Genomic DNA, 15,884 nt, shown 5'->3' with positions numbered 1-15,884 from the left:
AGACCGTCCCGCACACCCCTCCCTCAAACTAAAGTACACAAACCAGTCCTATACGGCTAACCAGTACCAGTGTTATCTTTGGGAGTTCTTTCAGGTAGGAATGTGCTTTGGAAGGGAACAGCATGTATTGTATAGGACCATACCCCGCCTTTATAAATATAGTTAATTGAGTTGCTGGTGCTGCCAAAACAAAAAGTGGTGGTGGTCAAACTGTTCAAAGGACATGTGCGGTGATCCACCACCCACCTTGAGTAGGCCGAGATAATTTCCCAGGGTACCTTTCTGCCGCGTAATTGGAGCTTGGCGATACGGAGTCCAAGAGAAGCGGCGTTTGGTTTTCCTGTTTTCGTGCTGTGAAATAAGAGCGTTTTTAAATGTGTGCGTGATGATGTAAGGGTGCTGCAGTGCGCCAGTGTTGACAGTATTGGTGTGTGAGAAGCTCACGGCTATAACGTGTCCCCCTGTCCCCTTCGGTCATGGTCTTTTGTTTCAGAGAAAGCATAATTCAGGTCTGTTTCTGGGTCCAGTTACAGTTTAACTTGCCTCAGGCCTGTAGGTGGCTTCTACTAAAAGTTCAAGCGGGAAAGTTTGAGCTGGATCAGTTCTGTCAGGCTCTACAGTGGCAAGCAGCAGTTCTGGCACCCCTGGTGACATGGCAAGTGTTGCTGAATGAAATGTTGTTGAAATACTTTAACTTTAACCCTTGTTGCTTACTTACAGCAACCTCTGAGTTGAAAATAAAGATAATTGACTCTTGCATAGCAGGTGAAGGTTTTAAGAAGATATCAACGTGCTCCTAGCTTGGAAATTCCACTGTCGGAAACATAATTCAAATTCAAAGCCAAGGCTAGGTCTGGAAGAAAAGAAAGAAAGAAAAGTCTCTGATAGCACTGCTCTTGGACTGTTTGGGCATGCAAAGCAAAATCCACATATCACTTCAAAGGGCCTGCAAAAAGGTTTAGAGACACTCAAATAGCGTGCAGTGTTTCTTGCCCAAAACCTCATCTGCATGGAAAAGTTGTCAGAAGGAAACTTTCCCTGCAATCTCATTGCAAAAGTCTGTGTCTGAAGTACTGTATGTAACAAAACACTTCAATAAGCCAGAGACATTTGGAACATAGTTTTGCAGACTGATGAAGCCAAAAATGTATTATTTTGGCCACAACCACCAAAGATACATATGGAGAAAAATGGGGAAGCATTTGAACAAAATATCATCTTGCTGGTCGTTAAGCATGTCCTGAGTGGCTCTATTAGTATTCTGGGCTGTGTGGCGGCCAGTGGTACAGTAATTTAACTAAATGTCAACAAATCATAGAAACTAATGTCTCAGAGTCAGTGAAGAAATTGATGCTTAAAAGTGGTTTGGCATTTCAGCAAGACAATGACAAAATATACCGCAAAATACTTCCACTAACTACTTAAAGGAAGAAAAGATTAAGGTTTTAGAATGGCCTTCACAGTCTTCAGACTTATAATAATATAGAAAATCTGTGGGGAGTTCTGAAACATGCAGTGCATGCAAGAAGGCCTAAAACTATTTTTGAACTAGAAGGATTCTGCAAGGAAGGAACATGCAGCTTGATCAGGGGTGCCCAAAAGCTTGTGTACCACTTTATGTGAGCAAAGCAGAAAACTTGTGAAGCAAGTTGTGAAGCAAGACATTTCTGGGTATTGACGCCCTAAAAACATATGATACACCTGGTTATATTTGTACAAAAATGGATCTGAATTCGTAACCTGTCATTTTTAGTATCTGTGGATGTATGTGTTTCGTCATTATGTAGAGTTTTAACAGTCTATGAAGATCCTACACAGAAAACCTACATTCACCTCCTGGATTATTAGACACTGGCTTTGACCGCAGAGTTGGTCCCAGTGTTCATCTCATTGACTTTGGGGTGCTGTGGCCTGTGTTACAGAGAACAGTTAGGAGGAACTGCTTTGTTCCTGAGGAGAATGTTTGGAGGAGGTGCACTACTCTGGAGGTGCACTTAGGAGGAGGTGCATGCTCTGGAGGTGCACTTAGGAGGAGGTGCATGCTCTGGAGATGCACTTAGGAGGAGGTGCATGCTCTGGAGGTGCACTTAGGAGGAGGTGCATGCTCTGGAGGTGCACGTAGGAGGAGGTGCATGCTCTAGAGGAGCACGACTCCTCGTGACACCGTCGACAGCAGGATGACGCAGAAGCAGCCGCCTGGTCACCTTGGCAACCGGGACCGTGACATTGCTCTCGGAGTTTGCAGCAGGCTGGAACTTGACAAGCATCTGTGCCTAATTAGAAAATAATGACGTGTCTAGACTGAGATTTATACTCGAAACGTGGGCTTCGCCTGTCTACAGGGATGGCAGTCATCGCACTGCACTACATAATCCAGAAAGGGAACTAATGAAGTGAACTTGGAACAAACAATGGGACTGGCAGTGTTTTCAAAAACTAATGAAGTTTTAATATAGCACATAGGCCCATAACTTAGGAAATTGATTCAATGCTTTGAAATAAATCTGTAGTGCAGTACTGTATAAGAGGCACAATTGCATGATGACGTGATCTATGAATTCATTTCTTTAGGAGGCATATTGAAAGACGTATACAGGAAAAAAACCTTTGCAAAGCATTCTGGGTATCATTCTGAGCTCATCTGAAGGGAAAAAACATCCAAACCCTGCGCGAATGGATTAAAAAAACTTGAGACATATTGTCAATACATGCTGAGCTGAGCTCGTGTGTTTGGCCTGGCTGCGGCGGTGAGAACAGGAAGTGTCTGGCGCGTAGCTCAGCCGCGTAGCTCAGCCGCGCTAGCCTCGGGCGCTGGCGGGAGCCGCGCGTGTGCGTACGCTCACCGCTGGAACGGGCGGCTGCCTCGGGCGCTCCGGGCGCCGTGAGCGGCTGGGCTGGGCTGCCTGGTGAGCGCGCACGAGCAGCGCGTGAGGATCAGCCTTTCGCTCGGCTCGCGCGACTGACGACAGTCGCATTCTTCTCGTCGCATTCACGAGTCTGCGGTTTGCGTCCTCATTCACAAAACAAAAACTGTTCTCTCACGCAAGCGTGCGAGAGTGCGCTCTTCATTGTTCCGGAGAAACTCAGTTATCGTCTGTGATTCAGTATACAGTTATTGCCTGTGATTCAATCTAGGCCTATATTTGGCCTTGATTTTGTCTTGATAAGTACAGGTCTTTGTTTTTTTGAATTTGGGTTCCTTCCCTGATATGTCGGACCTTCCCCCCCCGCCATGTTGTCTGGTTCTGGCATATTCTAAATCTGACAACCCTATGCGACGAACTCACGTGAACGTGTGTCTGCTTTTTTCAAACGGCATTTTATTTCTTCTTTTTATATTCTCCATGTAATTGGATCTCAACTTATCACAAGGCCGGGGGGGGGGGGGGGATAGCAGTGCATCGTGTTCCTCATTCCGCATTCCGCAGAGTACTTTTTAAGGCGCCCTTATCTCTCAGTGCTAATTTATGCTGCCACATGAGTCCCTGCTATTCCCTTTCTCTATTACGTTTTTTTTGGATTAACACGTAGTTGCCTGTGGTAGAGCGACAGCTTGATTCATGGTGTGACTTGAAGCTAGACGGCAGCTGACTGACAGCTGGGAAGTTGACTAATGCAATATGGAGAAGGCAAATTGATCGTTCCTCAGTTCTCATTGGAGTTTCTGTCCCCAACTTGGCTGCTAGCCATATCTTCATGCATGAAGTTATTATGTACAGGAAGCTACCAAAAAAGTAACTGACAACCAGTCCAAACAGTCGTTCTGCTCTACAATGTTAAATATTTTAAATAGAAAAAGGAAATGTTGACATTATTAGGGACAGCGATGGATGTCATACATATAAGCAACAAAATATTACTGTTAAACTAATCACTGTCAGGTGGTTTACTGTTGTTTCTTTTATGTATTGACAGTGATGTGTGAAAATCTGTCCATAAGAAGACTGTTTTGTTTCTGCATTTACCGACTGAGGAAGTGACCTCTAACCTTCCGTGTTAAAATGGGAAATATTTTTTTTAGTTCTATCTTGTATCAAAAGACATTTGAGCATTTTTTTTTACATATGCTTTTTTGTAACTTTCAAGTTGAGATTGACAGGCTTAGAATAGAATCAAGTGGAAGGTTTTCTACAACCAGGCTGCACAATTAAGAGTAAAAACGTCCTGCTGTCAGCCTTTAGAAGTGAGTGAAATGACTCACTGAACAGTAACTTCTCCACGGTTGCATTATTCCACAAAAAGAGACTTCATCGGTTGTGCCTTGATCTGTTAAATGATATTAATATTGTCTTATGGTGGAATTCCCCTTTAAAACATGAATTACCTGGCAGGATTGATGGGAAATACACTCAAGGGTGATAAATAAGGCTTAGATAAATATTAACCCTTTGCATTCTGTACAAATTCTGTAGTGATTATTTAAATTTTTTTTTTTTTTTTTTTTTTCAAAGACAGTCACTTTGTGTCTCCGTTGGTGTCACTATATGAATGTACTTGTGAAGCAGAAATGTCCCGGCCGGCTGTTCTGACCTCAGTTTCGGGATCGCGGCGTTTCGTCGCTCGTCTCTCTCTCCGCAGGCCCAAGCCGCCGCCCCCCGAGGGCATCAAGTCGAACCCGTCCAAGCGGCACCGGGACCGGCTGAACGGGGAGCTGGACCGGCTGACCGGCCTGCTGCCCTTCTCGCAGGACGTGCGGTCCCGGCTGGACAAGCTGTCTGTGCTGCGGCTGAGCGTCGGCTACCTGAAGGTCAAGAGCTTCTTCGGCGGTGAGTTCCGTCCCGTCCGCACGGACGCGCCCCCCCCCCCTCGGCGGGAACGCCGGAATCTCAGAGCGCAGACACGTAACTTTCATTTGAAAAAGCAAACGCGTATCTTCGCTTGGGCGTCGGACACGCCCGTGTTCGTGAGCGTGCTGGCTACACGTACACGGGCCTAACGTGAGGCGGATGTTAGCCTAACGAGGCGTGGACGTGCGGTCCGTCGCCGAAACGCTAGCTCCACCCGTCCTTTGCACCACAAGCCACCCCACACGCCCCCCCCCATTCCCCCCCCCCCCACCCCCCTGCGCTCGCACCTGATTGGAGAGGTTTTCGTTTTGCGAGCCGCTCGGAGGGGAGTTTTCCCCAGTTTCCTGTCTTTGTTTGAAATGAGTGGGATGTGGAATGTCTGCTGTACCTTGCTGCAGGTGAACCCCCAACCCCGAGGTCTGTGTTTCTGGGGTGTCTGAGGGTGTCGCTGACTAGGTTGTGTTTAGTTTGTAGTTTGTGAATACCCACCAAACCTTGCCCATTAGTCTATCTGTCTGTTATTAATTCCATAAATGTTTAGTACAGTCAGAGCTTTTATGTTAGTAATTTTGCTGAACTATGATTCAGACCTTTTGGGTTGTTTGGTATTATAAAATTAAGCATTGTTCTCTGATACAATAATATTTTTCTTCATTGTTGAGTCCTAGCCCAAACAGCTGTTCACCCCCTGGTGTTTTTGGACCCAACGTATTTATGCAGTTTTCTCCTGTGCACTGTGATTGGCCAAACCCGAAAGAAGAGAGACCTTGACTGGAAAAATCGCCATTTTCTCAACAGTGGTCACATCTGATTCAGAACAACCACAGTCATCCAGAAATACACACACACATTTATCTGCTCAACCCCAAAGGGGAGTCTGTAAGTTGTTTGTACTCTTGTGTGAACTGGGGGGGGGGGAGAAAACCATTGTGTGGCTTACGCCAGGAATCTAACATTGCGCAAGTGGTTCACCTTCAATTACATTACATTACAGGCATTTAGCAGACGCTCTTATCCAGTGCGACTTACACAACTTTTACATAGCATTTTACATTGTATCCATTTATACAGCTGGATATATACTGAAGCAATTCTGGTTAAGTACCTTGCTCAAGGGTACAACGGCAGTGTCCTTACCCGGGAATCGAACCTGCGACCTTTCGGTTACAAGCCCAGTTCCTTACCCACTGTGCTACACTCCAATCAGAGAAGCCACTCCGCGTCTGAAACATATCTACAGAAAGGCCGCAAACTGAAGCCAGCAGGTGTTGCGTTGAGTGCGTATCGCATTTTGTTGACCGTGATCCTTTTGCCTGGGATTGGCAGACTCTGCCCCTCTCTACACCCCTGTCTTCAGGAAATGGGCCGTTCCAGACAAGAGAAGGTGAATGGAAGTGTGGGTGTTGAGAAGAGGAAGGAGACAGTCAAGCGGGGTGGGGGGGGGGGGGGTTCAGTGCCTGGTGCCCTGACCTGGTGTGGTCACACGGTCCGACTGAAACTTCCCTTTCCTCACGGGAAGTTGGCACGCATTGTCCGGGCCTCTATTAAACCCCTCCGTTTGATGTTGTGTTCGTCTGAACCCCCACAACGGTTAAAAATGGGGCCCCCCGTCCCTCCGGGCCCCAGCCATAATTAGCCCTGCCGTGTGAGTTTGTCCGGGGGTCAGCCGTGCCAGCCGCTCTGCCCTCGACCGGTTTCCTGATATTGTTCTCCGCGCGACCAAAATAGCAGCAATTACGAGCAGAAAGCTGATTTCGCCTCTGGCTGGGGCAAGCCGGCAGACCGTGACCAAAAAAAGGAGGCTGCTCTGAGATTCCAGAGGTCTCTGATGCAGTCCAAACTTGTTGTTTGTAGGAGGAGCATTCTCGCGACTGTGGGCCTAAGTGTTTTCCCCTGTTAGCCAGAAGTAGGAAGGTACGCTAGTGGATATGGTAGGTAAGTCTGCTGTGTTGACGTTACCAGGGAGACACACACAGAGTTTTATTTATGAGCTCCGTGCTTGCAGCTGGGCAGGCATCATTGATTGCATTGCTGGTGCTTTGATGCCAAGCCCACGTTGAGCTAGATGTTAGGAGACCAGTCTCATGGAAGGTTCACGTTATGAGAGGTATGATTTGAGAATGAGCGCGTGTCAGCAAAACCAAAAAGGGGCTTAATTCCTGAAAAAAATGATAATAGGTGAATGACCTGTTAGGCTGGTGCATTCCTCTGGCCTCTCCAAGTTCGGCCATTTTCAGGGAAGAGCCTCAGCATATCCTTTTGCAAGATGGATGCAAGTAAATAAGGCTGGAGCTTCAAAAGCCAGCAGAATACCTTTAGCGGGTCTTCATTTTCAGACACACACAGCCTTGTGACAGCCAGGGTACCTCCCTTTTTTCTGATGTTGCCACAGATGGTGAAATTCATCACCGCTGTTTCCTCTTTTAACCCTCCTGCCTCTTCCTGTCTCTGCCCCCCCCCCCTCTCCCCCCCTCCCCCTCCCCCTCCCCCCCTCACCTCACCTCCCCCTTTCCGGTGTCAATGAAGGCCACGTTGACAATGAAAGTGCAGACTGGGGAGAGTCCCACTTTCACTGACGAGCCCGGCAGGATGTTGGTCGCTGTGGCTTCAGGGCGCCATCATTGTTCTTTCCGCAGGCCTCTGTTCGAGCCCGTAGCCTCGTATTCAGTTACTCGTACAAGCCTCCCTGCTTGTGTAGACGCTGTGTGTAAATACCGCGTAAAAGCTGTGTAAGTTGCTCTGGATTAGCACGTCTTCTACGTGCCTGTGATGTAATGTAACGTGTAGAATAATGTGAAGAGTTCACAAACTCCCCCTTTTGTGAATGAGGACATGAAAATGATGAACGGTGACATCCTGATAACATTCTGGTGCCAGAAATGGTGTCTTCGCAGACCTGGGTCAAAGACGTATTTGTTTAGGATTCAAATACTTTTCTATCTTGTCTGGTGTATTGGAACCAATGAAATACTCTCAATAAGTGCAAAACCCGCCTTCTGGTCATATTGGCAGGCTCAGTTACACCAGGCAAGATCAACAGAGCACAGAAAAGTGTTGGAATCCAAAACAAATACGTGTTTGACCCAGGTCTGATTCTTCGTGAGCCGCTTGTCATTGCTCAGTATGTGATTGGAGCAGAGCTGGAGTGTGAGCGACTGTGATTGGCCTGGAGCGAGGGGCGGGGGGTGGAGCGTCGGCACGAGCGGCCTCACGATACTGCTCCAGACCGCTCGAGCGACGCGGTCCGCTCTGGCATGATGGGACACGATGCGAAAGTTCACACACAGATAATTAGCCGGTGATGGGAGAAGGCTTGAACAGTGCATGATAGGAGTGGTGTCATTGTGAGAGAGTGAAGCATCTTGGTATCACCTGGTAAAATCTTTGGTTGTAAGAAAAGAGGACGTGGGACGGTGGAGGGGAGCGGGGAACAGCCTCGTGAGCAAAGAGCGGGGTTTCATATCGCTCAACTCCACTCATGCCCTCTGGAATCAACTGAATGTTTGGCTGTTAAAAGGTCAGCAACTCTGACTCATGAATATGGGCCCAGGTGAAGTTGGTTAACTGCGTAATCATCATCAAGATGAGACCTCACTCTTAGTCATTCTGGAGCAGTGTTCAGAGTTCTGCTGCCCCTAACACAGAGAGACGTCTAGTTGCTCTTTGCAGAGAAACCTTTTTCTGTGGCACTGCAGTGACCAATGAGACGCGTCCAAAAAAACGCCCAACAGAGCTTCCGAGAATGAAAGAGAGAGAGGGAGAGATAGAGACAGAGAGACAGAGAAAGAGAGACCTGGCAATGAGAAAGTCCCCCAGGATGGCTCCCACAGCCCCCGCCCACACAATCGGGGCATTGTGCCCCTACGCTGGTCCACCCCGCCCCGCCCCACCCCGCCTGTGTCCCGCGGGCTCCAGCGTTGTTTGGGGAGCGCTTTGTGACCTCAGCTCCCAGCGATGAGTCTAACCTCAGCTTGCGGTGTGGTCTCGCTCTGTGGTGCCTTCGTTTAAACGGGGAGGCTGACGGGGGCGGAGCGTGAGAGCGCCCTCTCCTGGTGGAACTGAGCGCTGCGTAACATGGTTCTGAACCGGAGTAAATAGGTTCCTGTAGCTGGAATCAGCTGAAGTGAAAAAGGTGTTTACCTACAGCAGGTTTGTGAGCATTTGTAGTGAATGGCACTGGCTGTTTTCAGATACACTTGAGGTTCCTTCCAACTGATTGACTGACATTGGCGATCCCTTGTTTAAATTTGTCTTTTCTTGAAGCTTTTTTGAATGAATGGCATTTAACATAAATACCTTTTCATAAAAATCACCAGAATGCAGGAAGTCCCTGAAATTCAGTTTTTTTTCCTGCGGGGCAAGACCTCCAGACCCCCGCTTTTCTTTGGAGAACCTCCCTATTTCTCAGGTCCCCTGGTCACCGAGTATGGAAATGGTTGTTTTTGCTTCGCTAAAGCTGTCCTGGTAGGGTGGCATGCGCTGGAGCATAAGCAGATGCTACCAGATACGCTTTCAAAAGGAAAACGCTGATCCCGGTCTCCTTATCCTCCTGATCCCAGTGTCTGCTCCAAATCTGCCCCCTTTTCCCAGGGACAAGCTGTTTCAAATCTGCCCCTTTTTCCTGGGGACAAGCTGTTTCAAATCTGCTCCCTTTTTCTGTATCACCAGCTCTACTCCAAGATCTGCCTAACAGAAACAGACAGAGACTAATGCTTCTCGGAGGGGTAGATGCTTATCGCATGCGTGGAGGCAATAAACCGAGTTCGGCGGCCAAATCCGGGCCTAGACGCGGTATTTACGGCGCTTTAAAAATGCTTTTACTCTGTTTATCCGCGGAGACGGATACGCTTCGCTGAAGACGCTCGTCATTCGCCCTGAGATTACCGCGAGGCTGAAAGTGCCCCGGGTGAGGTCACAGGCGCGAGAAGGCTGTATGCGCGGACGGTCCGCGCGGACCGTCCGCGCGCAGAGAGGACGCGAGCTCTGACAAGCCCCTCCCCTCCGGCGGTCGGAGCGCGCGGCGGTTGCAGGTAGCGTCTGGGCCTGCGCGGCGGCTGCAGGTAGCGCCTGGGCTAGCGCGGCGGCTGCAGGTAGCGTCTGGGCTTGCGCGGCGGCTGCGGGTAGCGTCTGGGCCTGCGCGGCGGCTGCAGGTAGCGTCTGGGCGTGCGCGGCGGCTGCAGGTAGCGTCTGGGCGTGCGCGGCGGCTGCAGGTAGCGTCTGGGCCTGCGCGGCGGCTGCAGGTAGCGTCTGGGCGTGCGCGGCGGCTGCAGGTAGCGTCTGGGCCTGCGCGGCGGCTGCAGGTAGCGTCTGGGCTAGCGCGGCGGAGGATCAGTCACTCTCCCCTGACAGCGAGCGCTGACCCCGTCAAAGCAGAGCGCTTGCTGGGTAGCGGCCCGAGGGCAGAGCGGGGTTCTCCTTCGGTATCCTGTGACCTCCGCGGCACGTGTGTGGCTGGAATCCTGTGCTGTGAAGACAGACTGGAAGAAGCTCAGCATTATGAAACCAAGTCAATGGGCGGGTAGTGACTGTGACGCATGGATCGAAAGGCCATTCAAGTACAATAACAGGTCAAGAAGTGTGTAGTGTGTGAAAGTGTAGTCTGTCCATTTTCTACAAAGCTTAACCAAGTGCAACAGGGTCTTGAGTCGAATCAAAAGAAAATCACATCCCCGGCTGTCTGCTAAGTGTTGCTTTTCACTGAATGGAACCTCTTCAGCACTGGCTCCATTGGAACTCCATATTGTATATTGCCAGCCTGATATATTGGATGTACATACTGTATGCATGTAGGCTATTGCAATCAGCCAGTCAGCAGCAAGGCCTTGCAGGTTCCATCTGATTGAACAAACGCGTCACGTGATTTCATGGAAACTGTTGCTGCTGATTGGCAGCCAGATATCAGTGATGATTTGTTTTCTTGGAAGCTTTTCGCATAGCCTCTGACATTTGGTTGTTTACTCCCATCAGTTATGATTGGAGAAAAAAAGATGAGAGATTGCTGATACGCCACGTGACAGCGATTTATTCTTATTGTGCTTTGAAGACCACAATTAGCCTAGATTTCACTATGTAGAAATTACAGCACTTCATATATATGAGAAGGGTCTTTGCTGCTCCCCATCATTGGGCCAGGGTTAATTTAGCTTAGTGTGTGTGTGTGTGTATGTGTGAGTGTGTGTGTGTATGTGTGAGTGACTGAGTGTGAGCGTGTGTGTGTATGTGTGAGTGACTGAGTGTGTGTGTGTGTGTGTGTGTGTGTGTGTGTGTGTGTGTGTGAATGTGTTAGTGAACAGGAATGCTTGGCATGTGTAGACTCTGGCCCTGGCATTTGGTCTTGCAGGACTGGAGGGCTCCAGAACTTAAGAGGGATTGACACGTCCACTTGATGCCCGTCACTGTGGCAGCAGGTGGCAGGGCTGGCAGGCCGGTTAGCTGGCCAAGAGGAGCCGTTATGCCCAGGACATTCCACACCAGCCCAGTCTCACACTTCACTCCAGAGTGTCTGCCATGCTGTGGGAAGTGACGGGTTGCCAGGTCTGTGCGGTCGCCAGCTGTGGCAGATCAGTGACAGGGTCTACGGCAGACACGACAAACGCTGAGAAAATGAGCAAAGATCATTAAACTTGAGTGAAATTCAAGAAAATGCGTCACCCTAAAAGCTTTGTTCCAGGACTCACTGGTGCGAAGAGTGAGTTGTTTGGTTTCCTGTTAGGCTGTCCATTGCAGTCATGCAGCATGGAGTGGAGGTGTTGGCCGTATCTCAGGGTATCTGCTGGAACAGGTCATGTGCAGATAGAGCTACGCGACGCGGCCCGAACACCGTCTCTGTGGTGAGGGGACACGGAACAGTGGCCTGCTGGCTAATTTAGTCAACAAAACTTGCTGTGCCCTTATGTGACTTATGGCCTGTAGGGACACACAGTAACATTACATTACAGGCATTTAGCAGACGCTCTTATCCAGAGCGACTTACACAACTTTTTTACATAGCATTTTACATTGTATCCATTTATACAGCTGGATATATACTGAAGCAATTCCGGTTAAGTACCTTGCTCAAGGGTACAACGGCAGTGCCCTACCCGGGAATCGAACCTGCGACCTTTCGGTTACAAGTCCAGTTCCTTACCCACTGTGCTACACTCCTTCCTGATCATCATTGAGGACCACGACCCTTTGATGAGGAGAATAGACTTACTATCTTTGCTTGTCATTTTTTCTTCCAGTTTGCTGTGTGTACAAATTGAACTCCTTTTGTTTACTTATTTTTTTCTTTACCTTGTGTAATGGAGACTGACATTTACAGAATAATTATGAGGGGAACTGGGCTACGATGAATGAATGAATTAATCATCGCATTTATACACCACACGCTCAAAGTGCTTTACAGTGACGAGTGGGAAACTCACCTAAGATGGCAGGCTTGTCGTGAGCCTCACCCTGCACTCGGGGGGATCACAGGAGCCCAGTGCGGCTTTGCAGGACCCGCGAGGCCGCGACCGACGGCCCCGACCTCAGCTTCCCAGAACCCTCGGGTCGCAGTACGCGGAGCGCCCGTCTGTGTGAGGACGAGCCGGGCCGCCCGGTGAACGCAGAACGCACAGGAAACGGCCGACGAGAGCGGCCGGCGGTAAAAAAATAGTGACGAAGGCTGAGCGAGAGCGGTTGGACGGATGTGGGGAAAAAAAAGCGCTTTAAAGGTGCAGCCGCTTTGCGCGTCTTGACAGGAAGCGCGCAGAGGTGACTCAGAGCCGCTGTCTGTGCCAAAGAGCTTAAGAGTACCGAGTGTGACATCGCAAGGTAGCGCCTTGCTATTTTACTACGCTCTGGTCAGACGTGAGAGAGAGCGGAAAAAAAAGGATTGACAACATCCCGCTCGTCTGTTGGCGATTGTGGCTGATTTTGCGCGTGTCAGGTCGTAGCTCTCTGAGCGCAAACCGCGGAAGGCTATAATTAATCATGCTGTGTGATACGTGCTGCACACTCAACAGCATGCTGGATTTCTGTGCGTCTCTGTCACACCCCCCAACACCTCCCCCCCCCCCCCCCAACCCGACACACACAAGCTCACGCACGCATGTATTACTTGGCAGATACATTAAGTATTTTGTTTATTTCCATCGCTATTGTATTTTGATATGCAGTACAATGGAAATTTGGACAGTGACACAGTTTTTGTTATAGCTCTATACTCCAGCACATTGGATTTGAAATTTTAAAAATGAATATGAGTTTAAAGTGCATACAGTCAACTTTAATTTGAGGGTATTTGCATCCATATTGGGTGATCAGTGTAGGAACTCCATTTTATACTAATTTTAGGGGAACAAAGGTAATTGGACACAGTCTTAAATATCGTCATATTTAGTACTTGGTTGGAAAGAAAGGAAAAGAGACTTGAGTGAAAGGGTAACTACTGGAACTGGCAGGTTGGAGATGTCCTCTTCGCGGCTGTCTGTTTACGCTACGATTCGCAACATTTCACTTACTAAAACATGCGGTCACGTGACAAATCCTGGCCAACCACAGCCAGAGAGCACCTGCAGCCAGGTTAGGAGTTAGGAATGCCTGCAGTGCTTTCGTACATTTTCTTTTTTTCAAAAAGTAAAATACACATTGATACAAGCGTGTGAGGTAGGAGCTGTAATGTGGTTACAGCTGAACCAGAAACTCTCTCTTAAACGCTTCTTTAAGCCACAACCTCAGCTAACCTCTCTAACATTAGCTAGCACCTAACTGGAACACAAAGCTTATGAATTTGAGAGACTTCATTATTATTTTCACTGTTGCTGGTGCAGGCTTGCTGGAGGTGGTGGGCCTCTGAGCTCGTGGTAGGAAAGGGGCCTCAGTGATGATGTTTCGTGCCTTCAGACCCTGGCCTTCATGTGACCAGGCTGTCCCTCTCTCTCCCTCCATAAAGAGGAACCCGAAAAACGCGATGCTCGGCCCGCTTCTTGCGCAACAGGAAGACGTCTTTGTTCCGACAGAAGGGGTCTCATGATGTGAAGCTGCATGTAAATGCCTGTGGCGAGTCACCCCGCTGTCCCGAGGTCAGGGAGGGGAAGTGGGGCGGCGGGGGGGCCGGGGGGGGGGGGGGGGCGGTCCTGCGTGGGGGGAGGGGGGGCGCTCCACGGCGAGCTGAGAGGGCGGGGCGATCCTTTGGTTTCGGTCAGAGAGGCGACCAAGTGGGGAACAGCCTTTAGTGTCTGGGCGGGGGAGGGTGGGGGGGGTGCTCAAAGACACCAGTAAACCAAGCGACCGAAGAAAGGAAAACAAAAAACAGGCGGCCGGTTGTGTGTCCGAGCCTTTCATCCGACGCTTTGACGATGACTGGAAGCTTGAAAGGATTGCATGTGCTATTTTATACCCTTTCATGAGAGACGTTTGGGTTCTTCTCTTTTATTTAGTCTTTCGTGCAATATCGCTGGCTCCAGATGAAATGCTGTCCTTTTCGCAACAGCCATTTCCCCTGGATTCACTTAACGTTTGCCTTTAATAGTAAAACCACAAGCAAACCGAAGTGTTCACAAATGTTACGCTTGCGAACCTGTGTTGGTGAGTCAGAAATCGGGCTTGTTTGTGTTCAATTACGAGACAAAGTTCAGGAAAAACTGTCCGCCGTCTGTTGGAAGCCCAAAGTCGAGGGGTTGGGCCGGACTGGTCTAACGGGTCCCAAAGCCCAAAGACCACACCGTTAATTAACCACAGCGTGGAGAGCTGCAGATAGGGCCAGTGGGATGCTGGGTAATCTGTGGCTTTTCTGGCGGTTCTGTAGAGTCTTCTCTTTGGCACACGGCCGCACCGAGAGAAATACAGACCGGCAACGAAGCCGAAAAAAGGACAGTCCGCCACATCCTGGCCTACACCGATTTGGACACTTTTACACGAAAAACAAATCTTTCAGTGGCCTGCGGGCAGGCCTGATGTCACTTCTGTGCAAGCCTTCAGAAGTCACACGCTGACATCCATCTTCTCTGGAAAGACAAGCCGCCTCTTTTATTCTCATTTCTGTCTCTTCCGCTCTCATTCTCACTCTTTTTAACCTTCTCTACCCTTCCTTTCACCTCTTCTATTTACAGATTCCTTGATGTATCTCTTTAAATGACAAACTTAACAAGCAAAACAATTTTGTGTGTGTGTGCTTGTGTGTGTGTACTGTGAATATGTGTGGAGCACTGTATATGCACAAGTGCACAGGCAGGCGTACGTGCATGTGTGTAACTGCAAAGCACGCTTCCTCTTTGAGGAACCGTCGCATGTTGTCGGGTGTCGTGGTGACGCTGGAAGGCTGATGTCAAGGATGACTGAGGGGGGAGCACCTGAGGCAGGTGTGTTTGCTTTTCCCTCTTTTCACTCAGCCTGAGGAGAAAGACTACAGCCAACTGAGATCTGACTGCACCTGTGCAGAAGTGTTGAAGTGTGTCGTGGTGCGTAATGTTTGGGCGTGTTCTGGGTAGCATGGACGTGTCGGTTATATTGAAGTTGTGCGGTTAACAATGCCAAGCTGATATGTAAAGCTTACCAGGTTAATAATGGCGAACCGTTGCGTGGAACTTATCGGGTTAATAATGGTGACCAACGCCAGTATCTCCATAGCGCACCAAGCGATTGGCGGTTGCGTCGCCTAGGTTACGGGAGCGACCGGTCGGTTAGGAATCTGCGTTTCCGCTGGTCGACTGGGTGCTTGTGGTCTGCACGCCACAGCCGCGTACAGTATTGCCCGGTCTTCATTCGACCCTATATAGAAGAAGAGGCCAGAGAAGTCATTTTTTTAAGGACTTTATTTGACAAGCTCTTGCTCTAGAAGCGTCGAAGCAAATCACCGAAGAGCTCCCTCAGAAACGGACGTTTCCCGCTTCACGGTCCGGGGACGTGCGGGAAACGTAAACTTGAGGCGAAGACAAAAGGGAGGAATTCCAGGGGAGGAGGGTGTGAACCGAGCTCGAGGGGGGGACAAAAAAAAAACACAAAAAAAAAACAAAAAAACAACACGACAAGAACAATATCTGCATTGTAAGAAAGGAGAAAGCAGATAGGGCCCCGGAATGTTCTTTAAGCGCTGGCTGGGAAGGACAGTTTGCTTTGGCCCCCGCAAGC

At 49.2% G+C, this 15,884-nt stretch overlaps 1 protein-coding gene across 1 annotated transcript in view; it reads left to right on the top strand.

Annotated features, from left to right (window-relative positions):
• Positions 1-15,884, top strand: part of LOC118213903 (aryl hydrocarbon receptor-like) — a 56,254-nt gene that overhangs the window by 11,611 nt on the left and 28,759 nt on the right. Inside the window, exon 2 of the mRNA XM_035393127.1 lies at positions 4,579-4,766. Coding sequence (XP_035249018.1) covers positions 4,579-4,766 — 188 coding nt within the window. The remainder of the gene's footprint in view (positions 1-4,578; positions 4,767-15,884) is intronic.

Source organism: Anguilla anguilla, chromosome 15, assembly GCF_013347855.1.
Source record: "Anguilla anguilla isolate fAngAng1 chromosome 15, fAngAng1.pri, whole genome shotgun sequence".
Taxonomy (NCBI): Eukaryota; Metazoa; Chordata; class Actinopteri; order Anguilliformes; family Anguillidae; genus Anguilla; species Anguilla anguilla.
The sequence above is the reverse complement of the archived record's forward strand: the minus strand, read 5'-3'. Positions and strand labels throughout refer to the sequence as shown.